The sequence below is a fragment of the Salmo trutta genome, unplaced genomic scaffold (genome assembly GCF_901001165.1).
Source record: "Salmo trutta unplaced genomic scaffold, fSalTru1.1, whole genome shotgun sequence".
In the NCBI taxonomy this organism is placed as follows: domain Eukaryota; kingdom Metazoa; phylum Chordata; class Actinopteri; order Salmoniformes; family Salmonidae; genus Salmo; species Salmo trutta.
Genome location: NW_021823237.1, coordinates 2,527,159 through 2,551,188, shown reverse-complemented (window position 1 = coordinate 2,551,188; position 24,030 = coordinate 2,527,159). Strand labels below are relative to the sequence as shown.

Genomic DNA, 24,030 nt, shown 5'->3' with positions numbered 1-24,030 from the left:
TAACCTGGACTCCTCTCACACATAACCTGGACTCCTCTCACATATAACCTGGACTCCTCTCACATATAACCTGGACTCCTCTCACATATAACCTGGACTCCTCTCACATATAACCTGGACTCCTCTCACATATAACCTGGACTCCTCTCACATATAACCTGGACTCCTCTCACACAACCTGGACTCCTCTCACACAACCTGGACTCCTCTCACATATAACCTGGACTCCTCTCACACATAACCTGGACTCCTCTCACATATAACCTGGACTCCTCTCACACATAACCTGGACTCCTCTCACACATAACCTGGACCCCTCTCACATATAACCTGGACTCCTCTCACATATAACCTGGACCCCTCTATAACCTGGACCCCTCTATAACCTGGACTCCTCTCACACATAACCTGGACCCCTCTCACATATAACCTGGACCCCTCTATAACCTGGACTCCTCTCACACATAACCTGGACTCCTCTCACACATAACCTGGACTCCTCTCACATATAACCTGGACTCCTCTCACATATAACCTGGACTCCTCTCACATATAACCTGGACTCCTCTCACATATAACCTGGACTCCTCTCACATATAACCTGGACTCCTCTCACACATAACCTGGACCCCTCTCACATATAACCTGGACTCCTCTCACATATAACCTGGACCCCTCTATAACCTGGACCCCTCTATAACCTGGACTCCTCTCACACATAACCTGGACCCCTCTCACATATAACCTGGACCCCTCTATAACCTGGACTCCTCTCACACATAACCTGGACTCCTCTCACATATAACCTGGACTCCTCTCACATATAACCTGGACTCCTCTCTCACATAACCTGGACTCCTCTCACACATAACCTGGACTCCTCTCACATATAACCTGGACCCCTCTATAACCTGGACTCCTCTCACACATAACCTGGACTCCTCTCACACATAACCTGGACTCCTCTCACACATAACCTGGACTCCTCTCACACATAACCTGGACCCCTCTCACATATAACCTGGACTCCTCTCACATATAACCTGGACCCCTCTCACACATATAACCTGGACATTGAGGGCTTCCACCATTTTAAAATAGTCACCTGGATGGAATGATCATTGGGTGCTAAGGTTGGGAAATGACTAAGCTACTGTATATCATGGCCACAATGTTCCAGACTGCTTAAGGTGGACTGCTCTCCCATAGGCACCACTGCATTAGCAGCTGGCTTTGCTCAGCTCATTGACTGTCTATGAATCAGAAACATCTAGTGGGTGGAATGTCTCGCTTCCTCTTCCCTCTGTCTATATACAAAGAGTTAGACAGGGTCAGAGCGACTGACTTCCTGTCCTGGTGACCACTTCCTCTCCAGCGGCCAGTCTCCTGTACAGATCGCTGAGCTCGTCTGGTCCGGGTCGGTGTGAGTCCGGCGTAGACGGGATGTCAAAGTCCGATGACAACTGAGACTCCGTTGGCTCTGATTGGTGAGTGTGGCTGCCACACTCCTCCCCCCCAGCATCCAGATTGGTCAATGCATCTCCCTGACACCGGTCTTCTGATTGGATGAGCATGCCGTCAGCCTGACTGGGGCCTCGCCCAGCCGAGAGAGAAATTGACGGCGAGGGGAGTTTGACGAAGTCATCAACAAACAGCTCTGGGGTCTGGGAGCCTGTGAGTGTAGAGTGGGAGGGGCTTGTGTGAGAGCAGGAGTTTGGTTGGCTGTCCGTCAGTATCTCCGTGGTGAAAAACTCCTCCCAGCGAGGAGGGGGGCCAGAATTAGATACAGACCCCTCGTCTCTCTCCTCCCCACCTCTCTCTTCTTCCTCCAGGTCTCTCTCCTCCCCACCTCTCTCTTCTTCCTCCAGGTCTCTCCCCTCCTCCTCATCATCATCGTCATTAGATTCGGTACAGTCCATGTAGTCTCCTGTGATGAGAGGTGTGAGGGGAAGAGGTTCATCGGGAGGGTTAGGGAGCGTTGTGGGTGTGGCCTCCTGCATCATCACCCTCTTCCTGACAGGGGCCAGGTCCGCCCCCTCAAACAGCCAATCAGCACGGTCCACATCTGATATAAAAAAAACAGAGCCAATCACAAAGCGGTGACATAATGTAGAAAGGCTGGTTGGAAGGGACAGCTGGCTGTGGTCAGGAGAGAGACTCACCGTGGGTTTGCTGCTCTGGTCTGGTGCGTTTCAGTGCTCCCAGAGGTCTGTAGACCACAGCTGAAGAGGACACGTCCCTACACATAGACTTCAACCTGGAGACAGACGGTTACACATTCACACATACAGTAACAAATGCAGTGCATTCGGAAAGTATTCAGACCCCTTCCCTTGTTCCACATTTTGTTACGTTACAGCCTTATTCTACAATGGAGGAAGACAATTATTCAATCCATCTACCGTAAATTCCGGACTATAAGCCGCAACTTTTTTCCCAGGCTTTGAACCTCGCGGCTTAAACAATGACGCGGCTAATATATGGATTTTTCCCGCTTTCAAATTTTTTTTTCCTAAAAAACACATTCTGTGACGTGCTCAGTTTTTTGGCGGCATGAAGCTTTCATTAGACCAATGAAATTGCCAAACGGGTTAAGGTAAAACAACTTTTTTGTTTACTTTTTAGATTAAATTGAGCGCTCTCAAACTTCCCATCATTCTGATTACGGTAGTAATTTTGTCACCCTCATCATGGCAAAGACACGGAGAAATGCATATGATGCAGCTTTCAAGTTGAAGGCGATTGATCTGGCTGTTGGAAAAGGAAATAGAGCTGCTGCACGGGAGCTTGGTCTTAATGAGTCGATGATAAGACGTTGGAAACAGCAGCCTGAGGAATTGACTCAGTGCAAAAAGACAACTAAAGCTTACTGCTAATTTTGTAATTTTTTTTACAAGCCGTGTTTCGTTAAAGCCTGTGTAAAGTTCATTTGTTTCAATGTACCGGTAGGCACCTGAGGCTTATAGACATGTGCGGCTTATTTATGTTCAAAATAAAATAAAATAAATTTAATTCAGTGGGTGCGGCTTATATTCAGGTGCGCTTAATAGTCCGGAAATTACGGTACACAGAAAGCTCATTCACATCAGTGTCACACCTGATCAGTATTCAGACCCTTTGATATGAGACTCCAAATGGAGCTCAGGTGCTTCCTGTTTCCATTGATCATCCTTGATGTTTCTACAACTTGATTGGAGTCCACTTGTGGTAAATTCAATTGATTGGACATGATTTGGAAAGGCACACACCTGTCTATATAAGGTCCCACAGTTGACAGTGCACGTCAGAGCAGAAACCAAGCCATGAGGTTGAAGGAATTGTCCGTAGAGCTCCGAGACAGGATTGTGTCGAGGCACAGATCTGGAGAAGGGTACCAAAAAAATGTCTGAAGTATTGAAGGTCCCCAAGAACACAGTGGCCTCCATCATTCTTAAATGGAAGAAGTTTAGAACCACCAAGACTCTACCTAGAGCTGGCCGCCTGGCCAGGGAGGTGACCAAGAACCCGATGGTCACTCTGACAGAGCTCCAGAGTTCCTCTGTGGAGATGGGAGAACCTTCCAGAAGGACAACAATCTCTGCAGCACTCCACCAATCAGGCCTTTATGGTAGAGTGGCCAGACGGAAGCCACTCCTCAGTAAAAGGCACGACAGCACGCTTGGAGTTTGCCAAAAGACAACTAAAGGATTCTCAGACCATGAGAAACCAGATTGAACTCTTTGGCCTGAATGCCAAGCGTTACGTCTGGAGAAAACCAGGCGCCGCTCATCACCTGGCCAATACCATCCCTACGGTGAAGCGTGGTGGCAGCATCATGCTGTGGGGATGTTTTTCAGCGACAGGGACTGGGAGACTAGTCAGGATCGAGGGAGAGATGAACGGAGCAAAGTACAGAGAGATCCTTGATGAAAACCTGCTCTAGAACGCTCAGGAACTCAGACTGGGGTGAAGGTTCACCTTCCAACAGGACAACGGCCCTAAGCACATAGCCAAGACAACGCAGGAGTGGCTTCGGGACAAGTCTCTGAATGTCCTTGAGTGGCCCAGCCAGAGCCCGGACTTGAACCTGATCGAACAGCTCTGGAGACCTTAAAATAGCTGTCCCCATCCAACCTGACAGAGCTTGAGAGGATCCGCAGAGAAGAATGGAAGGAACTCCCCAAATACAGGTGTACCAAGCTTGTAGCATCATACCCAAGAAGACTCAAGGCTGTAATCTCTGCCAAAGGTCCTTCAAAGTATTGAGTAAAGGGTCTGAATACTTATATAAATGTGATTTCTTTTTTTATATATTTGATACATTTGCAAAAATGTCTTAACCTGTTTTTGCTTTGTTATTATGGGGTATTTATCAATTTTAGAATAAGGCTGTGGAAAAAGTGAAGGGGTCTGAATACTTCCCAATGCACTGAACACACACAGGCCTAATTATCCACAGTCCTGTCATGGATTCAACAGCATTGGATTAAATCCGCATGCTTCCCAGACGAAACAGTACGGTAGAGTTCATCTACAATATAACAGTACGGTAGAGTTCATACACATACACTGAACTAAAATATAAACGCAACATGTAAAGTGTTGGTCCCATGTTTCAGGAGCTGAAATTAAAGATCCCAGAAAAGTTCCATATGCATCAAAAAGCGTATTTCTCTAAAATGTTGTGAATAGATTTGTTTACATCCCTGTTAGTGAGCATTTCTCCTTTGCCAAGATAATCCATCCACCTGACAGGTGTGGCATATCAAGAAGCTGATTAAACAGAATGATCATTACACAGGTGCACCTTGTGCTGGGGACAATAAAAGGCCATTCTAAAATGTGCAGTTTTGTCACAACACTACCACAGAGCTCTCACATTGAGGGAGCATTCGATTGGCATGCTGACTGCAGGAATATCCACCAGAGCTGTTGCCAGATCATTTAATGTTCAATTCTCTACCATAAGCCGCCTCCAACATCGTTTTAGAGAACTTGGCAGTACGTCCAACCGGCCTCACAACCGGCAGACCACGTGTAACCACACCAGCCAAGGACCTCCACATCTGGCTTCTTCACCTGCGGGATCATCTGAGACCAGCCACCCGGACAGCTGATGAAACAGTAGAATTTCTGCACAAACTGTAAGAAACCGTCTTGAGGAAGCTCGTCGTCCTCAGCAGGGTCTTGACCTGACTGCAGTTCGGCACGCTGGAGAAATGTGCTTTCACGGGTGAATCGCGATTTCAACTGTACCTGGTAGATGGCAGACAGCTTTTATGGTGTTGTGTTGGCGAGCGGTTTACTGATGTTAACGTTGTGAACAGAGGGCCCCATGGTGGAGGTGGGGTTATGGTATGGGCCCCATGGTGGCGGTGGGGTTATGGTATGGGCCCCATGGTGGCGGTGGGGTTATGGTATGGGCCCCATGGTGGAGGTGGGGTTATGGTATGGGCCCCATGGTGGAGGTGGGGTTATGGTATGGGCCCCATGGTTCTTCCATGGCCTGCATACTCACCAGACATGTCACCCGTTGAGCATGTTTGGGATGCTCTGGATCGAGGTGTACAACGGCGTGTTCCAGTTCCCACCAATATCCAGTAACTTCTCACAGCCATTGAAGAGGAGTGGGACAACATTCCACAATCAGCAGCCTGATCAGCTCTATGTGAAGGAGATGTGTCGCGCTGCTTGAGGTAAATGGTGGAGACACCAGATACTGACTGGTTTCCTGATCCACACCCCTACCTGTTCTTTTTAAAGGTACCTGTGACCAACCGACGCATATCTGTATCCCCAGTCATGTGACCTCCATAGATTAGGGCCTAATGAATGCATTCCATTGACTGGTTTCCTCATATGAACTAACTCAGTCAGACCTTTGACATGGTTGTGTTTATATTGTTGTTCAGTGTATTATGTTAACATTTTGGGACATTTTTGTTCATTTTGGACTTCGGAGAGGGTTTTTTCGGCTGCTCAGGTACTAAATGTCTTTCTGGAGGCAAGCCGAAGTTCTGAGCCGAAGTCTCCGCCCCTACGTCAACAAGAGAACTCGTTTTCATGCACATTTTTTCATAGAGAAATACTGCACCAAACATCTTAGTTAGATGTGAAATTGTGCGACTAATTTTGACAACAACTTGAATGTTGAGTTGTCTTTAATTAATTGTGATTATTTTCAGGAAGTGTATAATGGCTACGGTTCAGCTAGCCGGGGTTCAGCTAGCCGGGTTAATTAATTGTGATTATTTTGAGGAAGTGTATAATGGCTACGGTTCAGCTAGCCGGGGTTCAGCTAGCCGGGTTAATTAATTGTGATTATTTTGAGGAAGTGTATAATGGCTACGGTTCAGCTAGCCGGGGTTCAGCTAGCCGGGGTTCAGCTAGCCGGGTTAATTAATTGTGATTATTTTCAGGAAGTGTATAATGGCTACGGTTTAGCTAGCCGGGTTCAGCTAGCCGGGGTTCAGCTAGCCGGGTTAATTAATTGTGATTATTTTGAGGAAGTGTATAATGGCTACGGTTCAGCTAGCCGGGGTTCAGCTAGCCGGGTTAATTAATTGTGATTATTTTCAGGAAGTGTATAATGGCTACGGCGTCTCAATGGACAAACCGTACTATTGATGTTTTTTCTCATCTTTCAAGCGAAGGTCTTTTAAGGGATTTATGGGGCTCACGTGTTGTTCAGCTAAAACAAACTAAAGCATGCTGACGCCTTTAGGGTGTTGGGGGTTGGGGGTATTAGGGTGTAAGGCGGTTGGGGTATTAGGGTGTAAGGGGGTTGGGTTATTAGGGGGTTGGGGTATTAGGGTGTAAGGGGGTTGGTATTAGGGGGTATGGGTATTAGGGTGTAAGGGGGTTGGGTTATTAGGGTGTAAGGGGGTTGGGGTATTAGGGTGTAAGGGGGTTGGGGTATTAGGGTGTAAGGGGGTTGGGTTATTAGGGTGTAAGGCGGTTGGGTTATTAGGGTGTAAGGCGGTTGGGTTATTAGGGTGTAAGGCGGTTGGGGTATTAGGGTGTAAGGCGGTTGGGGTATTAGGGGGTTGGGGTATTAGGGTGTAAGGGGGTTGGGTTATTAGGGTGTAAGGCGGTTGGGGTATTAGGGTGTAAGGGGGTTGGGTTATTAGGGTGTAAGGGGGTTGGGGTATTAGGGTGTAAGGGGGTTGGGTTATTAGGGTGTAAGGCGGTTGGGGTATTAGGGTGTAAGGGGGTTGGGTTATTAGGGTGTAAGGCGGTTGGGGTATTAGGGTGTAAGGGGGTTGGGGTATTAGGGTGTAAGGGGGTTGGGGTATTAGGGTGTAAGGGGGTTGGGTTATTAGGGTGTAAGGCGGTTGGGGTATTAGGGGGTTGGGGTATTAGGGTGTAAGGGGGTTGGTATTAGGGGGTATGGGTATTAGGGGGTAAGGGGGTATGGGTATTTGGGGGTAAGGGGGTTGAGGTATAAGGGGGTTGGGGTATAAGGGGGTAAGGGGGTTGGGGTATTAGGGGGTGTAAGGGGGTTGGGGTATACGGGTGTAAGGGGGGGTTGGAGTATAAGGGGATTGGGGTATTAGGGTGTAAGGCAGTTGGGGTATTAGGGTGTAAGGGGTATAAGGCGGTTGGGGTATTAGGGTGTAAGGGGTATAAGGGGGTTGGGGTATTAGGGTGTAAGGGGTATAAGGGGGTATGGGGTATTAGGGGTAAGGGGGTGTAAGGGGGTTGGGGTATACGGGTGTAAGGGGGGGTTGGAGTATAAGGGGATTGGGGTATTAGGGTATAAGGCAGTTGGGGTATTAGGGTGTAAGGGGTATAAGGCGGTTGGGGTATTAGGGTGTAAGGGGTATAAGGGGGTTGGGGTATTAGGGTGTAAGGGGTATAAGGGGGTTGGGGTATTAGGGGTAAGGGGGTGTAAGGGGGTTGGGGTATACGGGTGTAAGGGGGGTTGGAGTATAAGGGGATTGGGGTATTAGGGTGTAAGGCGGTTGGGGTATTAGGGTGTAAGGGGTATAAGGGGGTTGGGGTATTAGGGGTAAGGGGGTGTAAGGGGGTTGGGGTATACGGGTGTAAGGGGGGTTGGAGTATAAGGGGATTGGGGTATTAGGGTGTAAGGGTATTAGGGGGTTGGGGTATTAGGGTGTAAGGAGGTTGGGGTATTAGGGTGTAAGGGGTATAAGGGTGTAGGGGTATTAGGGTGTAAGGGTATTAGGGGGTTGGGGTATTAGGGTGTAAGGGATTTGGGGTATTAGGGTGTAAGGGTATTAGGGGGTTGGGGTATTAGGGTGTAGGGGTATTAGGGGGTTGGGGTATTAGGGTGTAAGGGGTATAAGGGTGTAAGGGTGTAGGGGTATTAGGGTGTAGGGGTATTAGGGGGTTGGGGTATTAGGGTGTAAGGGGTATAAGGGTGTAGGGGTATTAGGGTGTAGGGGTATTAGGAGGTTGGGGTATTAGGGTGTAAGGGGTATAAGGGTGTAGGGGTATTAGGGTGTAAGGGGTATTAGGGGGTTGGGGTATTAGGGTGTAAGGGGTATAAGGGTGTAGGGGTATTAGGGTGTAGGGGTATTAGGAGGTTGGGGTATTAGGGTGTAAGGGGTATAAGGGTGTAGGGGTATTAGGGTGTAAGGGGTATTAGGGGGTTGGGGTATTAGGGTGTAAGGGATTTGGGGTGTAGAGAAGACATTCAGTGTATAGAGGATGACTGGCTCACAGCTGGCTGACATCAGCGTGGGTTCGGCCAATAGGAACGACACTGGGGTAGATGTTGACGGGCTGGAGATAAGACAGGAAGTCTTTGATCTGAAAACAGGAAGAAGAGAAGAGTATCACACACAGACAGACACAGACAGACAGACAGACAGACAGACAGGCAGGCAGGCAGGCAGGCAGGCAGGCAGACAAACAGGCAGACAGGTGTCTCACCTCAGAGTAGGATGAGTGGAAGGAAAAGCAGGCTCTGTAGGAACTGGCCCCTGTCCTGGAAACATTCCACATCTGTGTAAGATTGTGTGTTTCTCTGAGTGTGTGTTTCTCTGTGTGTGTTTCTCTGAGTGTGTGTGTGTGTGTTTCTCTCTCTCTCTCTGTGTGTGTGTGTGTGTGTGTGTGTTTCTCTGTCTGTGTGTGTGTGTGTGTGTGTGTGTTTCTCTGTGTGTGTGTGTGTTTCTCTCTGTGTGTGTGTGTGTGTGTGTGTTTCTCTCTGTGTGTGTGTGTTTCTCTGTGTGTGTTTCTCTGTGTGTGTGTGTGTTTCTGTGTGTGTGTTTCTCTGTGTGTGTGTGTGTGTTTGTGTGTGTGTGTGTGTGTTTCTGTGTGTGTGTGTTTCTGTGTGTTTCTGTGTGTGTGTTTCTGTGTGTGTGTTTCTGTGTGTGTGTGTGTGTGTGTGTGTGTGTGTGTGTGTACCTGACGATAACCTTCGTCCTCTGTGTTCTCTCTCCAAACCACATAGTGGAGGGTTTGATACTGATGATGTTCAGAGGTGTTCCATCTGATGAAGAGGAGCCACACGGCAGCCTGCAGGCAGCCACGAACTCCTCACCCTACACACACCATGTTTCTATTGGTTAGGACTCCTCACCACACCATGTTTCTATTGGTTAGGACTCCTCACCACACCATGTTTCTATTGGTTAGGACTCCTCACCCTACACACACCATGTTTCTATTGGTTAGGGCTCCTCATCCTACACACACACCATGTTTCTATTGGTTAGGACTCCTCATCCTACACACACACCATGTTTCTATTGGTTAGGGCTCCTCATCCTACACACACACCATGTTTCTATTGGTTAGGACTCCTCACCCTACACACACCATGTTTCTATTGGTTAGGACTCCTCATCCTACACACACACACCATGTTTCTATTGGTTAGGACTCCTCATCCTACACACACACACCATGTTTCTATTGGTTAGGGCTCCTCACCCTACACACACCATGTTTCTATTGGTTAGGGCTCCTCACCCTACACACACACCATGTTTCTATTGGTTAGGACTCCTCACCCTACACATACCATGTTTCTATTGGTTAGGGCTCCTCACCCTACACACACACCATGTTTCTATTGGTTAGGACTCCTCACCCTACACACACACCATGTTTCTATTGGTTAGGACTCCTCACCCTACACACACACCATGTTTCTATTGGTTAGGACTCCTCACCCTACACACACACCATGTTTCTATTGGTTAGGACTCCTCATCCTACACACACCACCATGTTTCTATTGGTTAGGACTCCTCACCCTACACACACCATGTTTCTATTGGTTAGGGCTCCTCACCCTACACACACCACCATGTTTCTATTGGTTAGGACTCCTCATCCTACACACACACACCATGTTTCTATTGGTTAGAACTCCTCACCCTACACACACCATATTTCTATTGGTTAGGACTCCTCACCCTACACACACCATGTTTCTATTGGTTAGGACTCCTCACCCTACACACACACCATGTTTCTATTGGTTAGGACTCCTCACCCTACACACACACCATGTTTCTATTGGTTAGGACTCCTCATCCTACACACACACCATGTTTCTATTGGTTAGGACTCCTCATCCTACACACACACCATGTTTCTATTGGTTAGGACTCCTCATCCTACACACACACCATGTTTCTATTGGTTAGGACTCCTCATCCTACACACACCATGTTTCTATTGGTTAGGACTCCTCACCACACCATGTTTCTATTGGTTAGGACTCCTCCCCCTACACACACCATGTTTCTATTGGTTAGGACTCCTCACCACACCATGTTTCTATTGGTTAGGACTCCTCACCCTACACACACACCATGTTTCTATTGGTTAGGACTCCTCATCCTACACACACCATGTTTCTATTGGTTAGGACTCCTCACCCTACACACACCATGTTTCTATTGGTTAGGACTCCTCCCCCTAAACACCATGTTTCTATTGGTTAGGACTCCTCACCCTACACACACACCATGTTTCTATTGGTTAGGACTCCTCACCCTACACACCACACCATGTTTCTATTGGTTAGGGGTTGCTAAGAGAAAGTGGGCGTGTAGCAGCGTTACCTTGGGGTGACGGCAGGCATGGATCTGACTGGCTCGATCCGTGGTCACATGACTCAGAATCTCTGGCATCTTCTTAAACATGTCCAGGCTGTTGACATGAATCTACAACACACCATGTGTCGTTATTTGTCATGCTTAACAAAGTGTGTGTTTAAAACTTCTTCGGGATCGGTGTCCCATCCACGGGACAGTTGAGCTAACGTAAGCTAATGGGATTAGCATGAGGTTGTAAGTAACAAGAACATTTCCCAGGACATAGACATATCTGATATTGGCAGAAAGCTGACATTCTTGTTAATCTAACTGCACTGTCCAATTTACAGTAGCTATTACAGTGAAAGAATACCATGCTTTGTTTGAGGAGAGTGCACAGTTATGAACTTAAAGTTATTAATAAACCAATCGGGCACATTTGGGCAGTCTTGATACAACATTTTGAACAAATGCAATGGTTCATTGTATCAGTCTAAAACTTTGCACATGCAGTGCTGCCATCTAGTGGCCAAAATCTAAATTTCACCTGGGCTGGAATAATACATTATGGCCTTTCTCTTGCATTTCAAAGATGACAGTACAAAAAAAGGTCGTTTTTTTCTTCGTATTATCTTTGACCAGATCTATTGTGTTATATTCTCCTGCATTACTTTCACATTTCCACAAACTTCAAAGTGTTTCCTTTCAAATGGTACCAAGAATATGCAGATCCTTGCTACAGGCAGTTAGATTTGGACATGTCATTTTAGGCAGAAATGGGAAAAAAGGGTCAGATCCTTATTAAGTGTTGGTCACCTACCTGTGTGTGAAACTCGTCCCCCAGGTTAGTGAAGAGGTATTCATATCCGTATGCAGCTTTACAGTTCAGCCACACTGTATGGTACACACTCCTACTGACCCAGTCCTGTACCAGGCCCTGGATCGCATGTAGACAGGTCTCCTACACACACACACACACACACACACACACACACACACACACACACACACACACACACACACTCCTAATGACCCAGTCCTGTACCAGGCCCTGGATAGCATGTAGACAGGTCTCCTACACACACACACACACACACACACACAAACACACACACACTCCTAATGACCCAGTCCTGTACCAGGCCCTGGATAGCATGTAGACAGGTCTCCTACACACACACACACACACACACACACACACACACACACACACACACACACTTACACACACACTCCTACTGACCCAGTCCTGTACCAGGCCCTGGATAGCATGTAGACAGGTCTCCTACACACACACACACACACACTGTAGCTCTCTCTCTCCCCCCCTCTCTCTAGCTCTTGCTCTGTCTCTCTGTAGCTCTCTCTCTCTCTGTAGCTCTCTCCCCCCTCTCCTCTCTCTCTCACCCCCCCTCTCTCTCTCTGTAGCTCTCTCTCTGTCTCTCTGTAGCTCTCTCTCTGTCTCTCTGTAGCTCTCTCTGTCTCTCTGTAGCTCTCTCTCTGTCTCTCTGTAGCTCTCTCTCTCTCTAGCTCTCTCTCCCCCCCTCTCTCTCTCTCTCTCTCTGTAGCTCTCTCTGAATCCCACACTCTCACCCTGCTGGGGATCTGGTAGAAGCGAGGGTCGTAGAAGGTGGAGTCCAGATACACACTCTTGATGTCTTTCACCCTGAAACAACACAGCACACTGTCTGGCATTGGACCTGAGGACTGGTGACTGTCCAGGTTATACCTGGTGTGTGCTGGTTAGGGTGACTGTATATTGTCCAGGTGTTACCTGGTGTGTGCTGGTTAGGGTGACTGTATATTGTCCAGGTTATACCTGGTGTGTGCTGGTTAGGGTGACTGTATATTGTCCAGGTTATACCTGGTGTGTGCTGGTTAGGGTGACTGTATATTGTCCAGGTTTTACCTGGTGTGTGCTGGTTAGGGTGACTGTATATTGTCCAGGTTTTACCTGGTGTGTTCTCTCCTGTGTGCTGGTTAGGGTGACTGTATATTGTCCAGGTTTTACCTGGTGTGTGCTGGTTAGGGTGACTGTATATTGTCCAGGTGTTACCTGGTGTGTGCTGGTTAGGGTGACTGTATATTGTCCAGGTTATACCTGGTGTGTTCTGTCCTGTGTGCTGGTTAGGGTGACTGTATATTGTCCAGGTTATACCTGGTGTGTGCTGGTTAGGGTGACTGTATATTGTCCAGGTTTTACCTGGTGTGTTCTGTCCTGTGTGCTGGTTAGGGTGACTGTATATTGTCCAGGTTATACCTGGTGTGTGCTGGTTAGGGTGACTGTATATTGTCCAGGTGTTACCTGGTGTGTGCTGGTTAGGGTGACTGTATATTGTCCAGGTGTTACCTGGTGTGTGCTGGTTAGGGTGACTGTATATTGTCCAGGTTTTACCTGGTGTGTGCTGGTTAGGGTGACTGTATATTGTCCAGGTTTTACCTGGTGTGTGCTGGTTAGGGTGACTGTATACTGTCCAGGTTATACCTGGTGTGTGCTGGTTAGGGTGACTGTATATTGTCCAGGTTTACCTGGTGTGTGCTGGTTAGGGTGACTGTATATTGTCCAGGTTTACCTGGTGTGTGCTGGTTAGGGTGACTGTATATTGTCCAGGTGTTACCTGGTGTGTTCTCTCCTGTGTGCTGGTTCGGGCTCGGATGAAAAGACAGTTTATTAGGGTCGAGGAGGTTTAATGATGCTGATTCACAATATGGGCACAGAACATCACAGTGGATTATGGTCAACTTTTCTAAATGTAGATGCTCCAATCAGCTGCTTGTATGTGTGGAGGCCTGGAGATGCTAAACGGGGTGATTACCGGTTAGTTACCGTGAGGCCTGCAGTCTTGACCCCCACAGCCCCATCTGGGCCCATACTGGGAATCTCCAGCCCGTACTGGGAATCTCCGGCCCGTACTGGGAATCTCCGGCCCGTACTGGGAATCTCCGGCCCGTACTGGGAATCTCTGGCCCGTACTGGGAATCTTCGGCCCATACTGGGAATCTCCAGCCCATACTGGGAATCTCCAGCCCATACTGGGAATCTTCAGCATCATTAAACCATCTCGACCATAATACACTAAACTATTCAAAATCAAATACAAATTCACTATAATTGTAGGCTAAATCTGAATTTGTTTAATTTAGACAATACCAGTTATGTACCAAAAACATCTTAAATCTGTTTGTTTTTCTGCCATTTGTAATATGTGATAGGCTGTCTATTGTATAACAGCTCGATCATTAATGTTTTTCTGCCATGTGTAATATGTGATAGGCTGTGTATTGTATAACAGCTCGATCATTATTATTTGAATGTTTTTCCTGGTTTGAGCTCCTACAGTGCGTTCAGAGTATTCAGACCCCTTGACTTTGACATTTTGTTTGTTACAGCCTGATTCTAAAATTGAGGAAGTTGTTTTTTCCCCTCATCAGTCTACACACAATACCCCATAATGACATCACAATACCCCATAATGACATCACAATACCCCATTATGACATCACAATACCCAATAATGTCATTATGGGGTATTGTGATGTCATTATGGGGTATTGTGATGTCATTATGGGGTATTGTGATGTCATTATGGGGTATTGTGTATCGATTAATGAGAGGAAAAATGTGTCTAATCCATTTTAGAATAATGTAACAAAATGTGGAAAAAGTGAAGGGGTCTGAATACTTTCCTCAGGGACTGTGTTGGCCCATGCCAAGGTAGGCCAGTTGAGAACAAGTTCTTTATTTAACCAGGTAGGCCAGTTCAGAACAAGTTCTCATTTACAACTGCGACCTGGCCAAGATAAAGCAAAGCAGTGTCACACAAACAACAACACAGAGTTAGACATGGAATAAACAAACGTACAGTCAATAACACAATAGAAAAAATATATATATACAGTGTGTGCAAATGTGGTAAGATAAGGGAGGTAAGGCAATAAATAGGCCGTAGTGGCGAAGTAATTACAATTTAGCAATTAAACACTGGAGTGATAGATGTGCAAGTAGAGATACTGGGGTGCAAAGGAGCAAAATAAATAACAATATGGGATGAGGTAGTTGGGTGGGCTGTTTACAGATGGGCTACGTACAGGTGGGCTGTTTACAGATGGGCTACGTACAGGTGGGCTGTTTACAGATGGGCTACGTACAGATGGGCTACGTACAGGTGCAGTGATCTGAGCTGCTCTGACAGCTGGTGCTTAAAGCTAGTGAGGGAGGTAAGAGTCTCCAGATGTAGTGATTTTTGCAGTTCGTTCCAGTCATTGGCAGCAGAGAACTGGAAGGAAAGGCGGCCAAAGGAGGAATTGACTTTGGGGATGACCATTGAAATATACCTGCTGGAGCGCGTGCTACAGGTGGGTGCTGCTATGGTGACCAGTGAGCTGAGATAAGGTGGGGCTTTACCTAGCAAGGACTTATAGATGGCCTAGAGCCAGTGGATTTGGCAACGAATATGAAGCGAAGGCCAGCCAACGAGAGCATAAAGGTCACAGTGGTGGGTAGTATATGGGGCTTTGGTGACAAAACGGATGGCACTGTGATAGACTACATTCAATTTGTTGAGTAGAGTGTTGGAGGCTATTTTGTAAATGACATCACCGAAGTCAAGGATCGGTAGGATAGTCAGTTTTACGAGGGTATGTTTGGCAGCATGAGTGAAGGATGCTTTGTTGCGGAATAGGAAGCCGATTCTAGATTTAATTTTGGATTGGAGATGCTTAATGTGAGTCTGGAAGGAGAGTTTACAGTCTAACCAGACACCTAGGTATTTGTAGTTGTCCACATATTCTAAGTCAGAACCGTCCAGAGTGGTGATGCTGGATGGGCGGGCAGGTGCAGGCAGCGATCGGTTGAAGAGCATTCATTTAGTTTTACTTGCATTTAAGAGCAGTTGAAGGCCACGGAAGAAGAGTTGTATGGCACTGAAGCTCATCTGGAGGGTAGTATTGCCTTCCCTGTAGCTCAGTTGGTAGAGCATGGTGTTTGCAACGCATGGTGTTTGCAACGCCAGGGTTGTGGGTTTGATTCCCACGGGGGGCCAGTACGAAAAAGAAAAAAAAATGAAATGTATGCATTCACTACTGTAAGTCGCTCTGGATAAGAGCATCTGCTAAATGACTAAAATGTAAAAATGTAGTTAACACAGTGTCCAAAGAAGGGCCAGACGTATACAGAATGGTGCCGTCTGCTTAGAGGTGGATCAGAGAATCACCAGCAGCAAGAGTGGCATCATTGATGTATATAGAGAAAAGATTCGGGCCGAGAATTTAACCCTGTGGCACCCCCATAGAGACTGCCAGAGGTCCGGACAACAGGCCCTCTGATTTGACACCCTGAACTCTGTCTGAGAAGTAGTTGGTGAACCAGGCGAGGCAGTCATTTGAGAAACCAAGGCTGTTGAGTCTGCCGATAAGAATGTGGTGATTGACAGAGTCGAAAGCCTTGGCCAAGTCGATGAATACGGCTACACAGTATTGTCTTTTATCGATGGCGGTTATGATATCGTTTAGGACCTTGAGCATGGCTGAGGTGCACCCATGACCAGCTCGGAAACCAGATTGCATAGCGGAGAAGGTACGGTGGGATTCGAAATGGTCGGTGATCTGTTTAACTTGGCTTTCGAAGACCTTAGAAAGGCAGGGTAGGATAGATATAGGTCTATAACAGTTTGGGTCTAGAGTGTCTCCCCCTTTGAAGAGGGGGATGACAGCAGCTGCTTTCCAATCTTTGGGAATCTCAGACGATACAAAAGAGAGGTTTAACAGGCTAGTAATAGGGGTTGCAACAATTGTGGCGTTAATTTTAGAAAGAGAGGGTCCAGATTGTCTAGCCCGGCTGATTTGTAGGGGTCCAGATTTTGCAACTCTTTAAGAACATCAGCTATCTGGATTTGGGTGAAGGAGAAATGGGGGAGGTTTGGGCAAGTTGCTGTGGGGGATGCAGGGCTGTTGACCGGGGTAGGGGTAGCCAGGTGGAAAGCATGGCCAGCCGTAGAAAAATGCTTCTAGAAATTCTCAATTATCGGTGGTGACAGTGTTTCCTAGCCTCAGTGCAGTGGGCAGCTGGAAGGAGGTGCTCTCATTCTCCATGGACTTTACAGTGTCCCAGAACTTTTTGGAGTTTGTGCTACAGGATGCAAATTTCTGTTTGAAAAAGCTAGCCTTTGCTTTCCTAAATGCCTGTTAATACTGGTTCCTAACTTCCCTGAAAAGTTGAATATCGCGGGGGCTATTCGATGCTATTCGACTTCAATAGCATGGCTGTTATGGCTTAATGCTCTACAAGACCATACAGCGCTAGGCTATACAACGTGACTTCAATAGCATGGCTGTAATGGCTTAATGCTCTACCAGACAATACAGCGCTAGGCTATACAACGTGACTTCAATAGCATGGCTGTAATGGCTTAATGCTCTACAACGTGACTTCAATAGCATGGCTGTAATGGCTTAATGCTCTACAAGACAATACAGCGCTAGGCTCTACAACGTGACTTCAATAGCATGGCTGTAATGGCTTAATGCTCTACAACATGACTTCAATAGCATGGCTGTAATGGCTTAATGCTCTACAATGTGACTTCAATAGCATGGCTGTAATGGCTTAATGCTCTACAAGACAATACAGTGCTAGGCTATACAACGTGACTTCAATAGCATGGCTGTTATGGCTTAATGCTCTACAACGTGACTTCAATAGCATGGCTGTAATGGCTTAATGCTCTACAACGTGACTTCAATAGCATGGCTGTAATGGCTTAATGCTCTACAACGTGACTTCAATAGCATGGCTAATGGCTTAATGCTCTACAACATGACTTCAATAGCATGGCTGTAATGGCTTAATGCTCTACAACGTGACTTCAAGAGCATGGCTGTTATGGCTTAATGCTCTACAACGTGACTTCAATAGCATGGCTGTAATGGCTTAATGCTCTACAACGTGACTTCAATAGCATGGCTGTAATGGCTTAATGCTCTACAACGTGACTTCAATAGCATGGCTGTTATGGCTTAATGCTCTACAAGACAATACAGCGCTAAGCTATACAACGTGACTTCAATAGCATGGCTGTAATGGCTTAATGCTCTACAACGTGACTTCAATAGCATGGCTGTAATGGCTTAATGCTCTACAACGTGACTTCAATAGCATGGCTGTAATGGCTTAATGCTCTACAACGTGACTTCAATAGCATGGCTGTAATGGCTTAATGCTCTACAAGACAATACAGTGCTAGGCTATACAACGTGACTTCAATAGCATGGCTGTAATGGCTTAATGCTCTACAACGTGACTTCAATAGCATGGCTGTTATGGCTTAATGCTCTACAACGTGACTTCAATAGCATGGCTGTAATGGCTTAATGCTCTACAACGTGACTTCAATAGCATGGCTGTAATGGCTTAATGCTCTACAACGTGACTTCAATAGCATGGCTGTTATGGCTTAATGCTCTACAAGACAATACAGCGCTAAGCTATACAACGTGACTTCAATAACATGGCTGTTATGGCTTAATGCTCTACAACGTGACTTCAATAGCATGGCTGTAATGGCTTAATGCTCTACAACGTGACTTCAATAGCATGGCTTAATTCTCTACAAGACAATACAGCTCTAGGCTAAACAACGTGACTTCAATAGCATGGCTGTAATGGCTTAATGCTCTACAAGACAATACAGCGCTAGGCTAAACAGCGCTAGGCTAAACAACGTGACTAATTAAAGGGGAGCCTCACATAACTGAATGATCTTGAAATGTAAACTTCTAAACAGTTTGGAATGAAATATCCATATAAAGTACATCTCTATAATTACAGGGTGTATAAATAAAGTAGTGAGGGACATTATCCTATACAAACACAGGGCTAAATGTCAAAATAACATGACACTGAAAACTGATCTAGCAAGCCTGCAGTAGCTAGCTCACGGTAGCTCACGCTAAACCCCTGCAGTAGCTAGCTCACGGTAGCTCACGCTAAACCCCTGCAGTAGCTAGCTCACGGTAGCTCACGCTAAACCCCCGCAGTAGCTAGCTCACGGTAGCTCACACTAAACCCCTGCAGTAGCTAGCTCACGGTAGCTCACACTAAACCCCTGCAGTAGCTAGCTCACGGTAGCTCACACTAAACCCCTGCAGTAGCTAGCTCACGGTAGCTCACGCTAAACCCCTGCAGTAGCTAGCTCACGGTAGCTCACGCTAAACCCCTGCAGTAGCTAGCTCACGGTAGCTCACGCTAAACCCCTGCAGTAGCTAGCTCACGGTAGCTCAAGCTAAACCCCTACGGTAGCTCACGCTAAACCCCTGCAGTAGCTAGCTCACGGTAGCTCACGCTAAACCCCTGCAGTAGCTAGCTCACGGTAGCTCACGCTAAACCCCTGCAGTAGCTAGCTCACGGTAGCTCACACTAAACTCCTGCAGTAGCTAGCTCACGGTAGCTCACGCTAAACCCCTGCAGTAGCTAGCTCACGGTAGCTCACACTAAACCCCTGCAGTAGCTAGCTCACGGTAGCTCACGCTAAACCCCTGCAGTAGCTAGCTCACGGTAGCTCACAGTAAACCCCTGCAGTAGCTAGCTCACGGTAGCTCACGCTAAACCCCTGCAGTAGCTAGCTCACGGTAGCTCACACTAAACTCCTGCAGTAGCTAGCTCACGGTAGCTCACGCTAAACCCCTGCAGTAGCTAGCTCACGGTAGCTCACACTAAACCCCTGCAGTAGCTAGCTCACGGTAGCTCACGCTAAACCCCTGCAGTAGCTAGCTCACGGTAGCTCACAGTAAACCCCTGCAGTAGCTAGCTCACGGTAGCTCACGCTAAACCCCTGCAGTAGCTAGCTCACGGTAGCTCACGCTAAACCCCTGCAGTAGCTAGCTCACGGTAGCTCACGCTAAACTCCTGCAGTAGCTAGCTCACGGTAGCTCACGCTAAACCCCTGCAGTAGCTAGCTCACGGTAAACACTTCATTAGCAGAACCACAAAATATGACAATAACGTAGGTAAGCGCATAAACACTTCCAAATCAGCAAGGACGCACACTGGCCTTGGCTAACACAAGTGGAGGAGTTCTATGTATTGTACTATGATAAGCAGTATTTGGTAGTCATTCTGTCTGTATATACAGTAGGTTGTGTGTGTGTGTGTGTGTGTGTGTGTGTACCTGCTCCCAGAGTGGAGGAGTTCTATGTATTGTACTATGATAAGCAGTATTTGGTAGTCATTCTGTCTGTATATACTGTAGGTAGTGAGTGTGTGTGTGTGTGTGTGTGTGTGTGTGTGTGTGTGTGTGTGTGTGTGTGTGTGTGTGTGTGTGTGTGTGTGTGTGTGTGTGTGTACCTGCTCCCAGAGTGGAGGAGTTCTATGTATTGTACTATGATAAGCAGTATTTGGTAGTCATTCTGTCTGTATATACAGTAGGTAGTGTGTGTGTGTGTGTGTGTGTGTGTGTGTGTGTGTGTGTGTGTGCCTGCTCCCAGAGTGGAGGAGTTCTATGTATTGTACTATGATAAGCAGTATTTGGTAGTCATTCTGTCTGTATATACAGTAGGTAGTGTGTGTGTGTGTGTGTGTGTGTGTGTGTGTGCCTGCTCCCAGAGTGGAGGAGTTCTATGTATTGTACTATGATAAGCAGTATTTGGTAGTCATTCTGTCTGTATATACTGTAGGTAGTGTGTGTGTGTGTGTGTGTGTGTGTGTGTGTGTGTGTGTGTGTGTGTGTACCTGCTCCCAGAGTGGAGGGGTTCTATGCGGGAGGCGTCTCCCTTCGCCAGTCGGAAGTCTCCTGTGTACAACACCGTGCCCTGGGCCCCCTCTACCAAGAACCTACACACACACACACACACACACACACACACACACACACACACACACACACACACACACACACACACACACACACACACACACACACACACACACAAGGGTTGGGAGATATCCAGGTTTTCATACCTTCATATCGTTCCTGTACCATAACGGGGTATACGGTACGAATTAATATATATATATATATATATATATATATATAAATCTCAGTCCCAGGACAAAGTTTGGACACACCTACTCATTCAAGGCCTTTTCTTTATTTTTACTATTTTCTACATTGTAGAATAATAGTGAAGACATCAAAACTATGAAATAACACATATGGAGTCATGTAGAAACCAAAAAATGTGTTAAATTATATTTGAGATTCTTCAAAGTAGCCACCCTTTGCCTTGATGACAGCATTGCACACTCTTGGCATTCTCTCAACCAGCTTCATGAGGTAGTCACCTGGAATCCATTTCAATTAACAGGTGTGCCTTGTTAAAAGTTCATTAATGCATTTGAGCCAACCAGTTGTGTTGTGAAAGGGTAGGGGTGGTATACAGAATATAGCCCTATTTGGTAAAAGATCAAGTCCATATTATGGCAAGAACATTTCAAATGAGCAAAGAGAAACGATCGACATTACTTTAAGACATGAAGGTCAGTCAATCCAAAAAATCTAAAGAACTTTGAACATTTTTCAAGTGCCGTCGCAAAAACCCTCAAGCGCTATGATGAAACTGGCTCTTATGAGGACCTCCACAGGAAAGGAAGACCCAGAGTTACCTCTGCTGCAGAGGATAAGTTCATTGTAGTTAACTGCACCTCAGATTGCAGCCCAAATAAATGCTTCACAGAGTTCAAGTAACAGACACATCTCAACATCAACTGTTCAGAGGAGACTACGTGATTCTTTTTCATTTTTTCCCTCACTTTTATTTAACTAGGCAAGTCAGTTAAGAACAACTTCTTATTTACAATGACGGCCTATCGGGGAACAGTGGGTTAACTGCCTTGTTCAGGGGCAGAACGACAGATTTTTACCTTGTCAGCTCGGTGATTCGATCCACCAACCTTTCGGTTAAATGGCCCAACACTCTAACCACTAGGCTACCTGCCGCCCCGAATCAGGCCTTCATGGTTGAATTGCTGCAAAGAAACCACTACTAAAGGACACCAATAATAAGAAGAGACTTGCTTGGGCCCAGAAACACGAGCAGTGGACTTTAGACCGGTGGAAATCTGTCCTTTGGTCTGATGAGTCCAAATGTTGTATTTTTGGTTCCAACCGTCGTGTCTTTGTGAGACGCAGAGTAGGTGAACGGATGATCTCTGCATGTGTGGTTCCAACCGTGAAGCATGGAGGAGGAGGTGGTGTGATGGTGACACTGTCTGTGGTTTATTTAGAATTCAAGGCACACTTAACCAGCATGGCAACCACAGCTTCTGCAGTGATACGCCATCCCATCTGGTCTGCGCTTAGGGGAATATCATTTGTTTTTCAACAGGACAATGACCCAACACACCTCCAGGCTGTGTAAGGGCTATTTGACCAAGAAGGAGAGTGATGGAGTGCTGCATCAGATGACCTGGCCTCCACAATCAACCGACCTCAACCCAATTGAGAGTTTGGGATGAGTTGGACTGCAGAGTGAAGCAAAAGCAGCCAACAAGTGCTCAGCATATGTGGGAACTCCTTCAAGACTGTTGGAGAAGCATTCCAGGTGAAGCTGGTTGAGAGAATGCCAAGAGTGTGCAAAGCTGTCAAAGGCAAAGGGTGGCTACTTTGAAGAATCTAAAATATATTTTGATTTGTTTAACACTTTTTTGATTGTTGTTTCATAGTTTTGATGGATAATGTATAAAATAGTAAAAATAAAGAAAAACCCTTGAATGAGTAGGTGTGTCCAAACTTTTGACTGGTACTAATATATTTAAATAAAACACAGTACCAGTTCTTGATACACATGGAAAACTGTTGAGTGTGAAAAACCCAGCAACGTTGCAGTTCTTGACGCAAACCGGTGCGCCTGTACACAAAACATTAAGAACACCTGCTCTTTCCATGGCAGACTGACCAGGTGAAAGCTATGATCCCTTATTGATGTCACTTGTTAAATCCACTTCAATCAGTGTAGATGAAGGAGAGGAGACATGTTAAAGAATGATTTTTAAGTCTTGAGATAATTGAGACGGATTGTGTATGTGTGCCATTCAGAGGGTGAACGGGCAAGACAAGAGATTTAAGTGCCTTTGAACGGCATATGGTAGTAGGTGCCAGGCGAACCGGTTTGAGTCAAGAACGGCAACGTTGCTGGGTTTCTCACACTCAACAGTTTCCTTTGTGTATCAAGAACGGTCCACCACCCAAAGGACATCCAGCCAACTGGACACAACTGTGGGAATCATTGGGCCAGCTTCCCTGTAGAAAGCTTTCGACACCTTGTAGTGTCCACGCCCCAACGAATGGGGGAGGCAACTCAATATTAGGAAAGTGTTCTTATTGTTTATACACTCACCCCCCCCCTTTTGCTTCTCACAGTTGTGCCAAGATGGCTGGATGTCCCAGCAGCACTGCAGTTCTTGACAAACCAGTTCGCATGGCACCTATTACCATACCTTATTCAAAGGCACTTCAACATTTTGTCTTGCACATTCACCCTCTGAATGGCACACATACACAATCCATGCCTCATTAGTCTCAAGGCTTACAAATCCTTCTTTAACCTGTCTCCTGCCCTTCATCTACTCTGATTGAAGTGGATTTAACAAGTGACATCAATAAGGGATCATATCTTTCACCTGGATTCACCTTGTCAGTCTGTCATGGAAAGAGCAGGTGTTCTTAATGTTTTCGGTTGGAGTCCCAACAAATGCTTATAAATTACAAGCGAATTCCCATAGCGGACGCTAGCTAAATGCTAACAAGCGCACATAAACAAATTGCAAGGACAGACAACCCAGCTCATAAAGTTATACAACTATGTCAACAGGCCACTCACAGTTTGCTGCTAGCAACAAAACAAATATTACACAGCATTGATTGTGTCTGCTGTAACCAGGAAGCTTGATGTTGCCATCTAACACTTAGCTAACAAGTTAGCAAACCAGATGCACAGCTGGAGCCCTGGCTGGAGATCATTTACTCAGTACATCTTAGCTAACAAGTTAGCAAACCAGCTGGAGCCCTGGCTGGAGATCATTTACTCAGTACATCTTAGCTAG

At 46.4% G+C, this 24,030-nt stretch overlaps 1 protein-coding gene across 17 annotated transcripts in view; it reads right to left on the bottom strand.

The window, feature by feature from the left end:
• Nucleotides 1–24,030, bottom strand: part of LOC115189842 (protein artemis) — a 162,185-nt gene that overhangs the window by 136,568 nt on the left and 1,587 nt on the right. For 16 of the 17 annotated variants that reach the window (XM_029748357.1, XM_029748361.1, XM_029748362.1 and 13 more), the window contains exons 6-14: nt 20,719–20,820; nt 12,588–12,660; nt 11,815–11,955; nt 11,022–11,123; nt 9,352–9,488; nt 8,878–8,932; nt 8,666–8,754; nt 2,163–2,257; nt 978–2,065 (exon numbers count right to left, since the gene is read on the bottom strand). In XM_029748357.1, the coding sequence (XP_029604217.1) occupies nt 1,332–2,065; nt 2,163–2,257; nt 8,666–8,754; nt 8,878–8,932; nt 9,352–9,488; nt 11,022–11,123; nt 11,815–11,955; nt 12,588–12,660; nt 20,719–20,820 (1,528 nt within the window). In that variant the 3' untranslated portion in view covers nt 978–1,331. The remainder of the gene's footprint in view (nt 1–977; nt 2,066–2,162; nt 2,258–8,665; nt 8,755–8,877; nt 8,933–9,351; nt 9,489–11,021; nt 11,124–11,814; nt 11,956–12,587; nt 12,661–20,718; nt 20,821–24,030) is intronic. The other variant, XM_029748366.1, reaches the window with a different exon arrangement.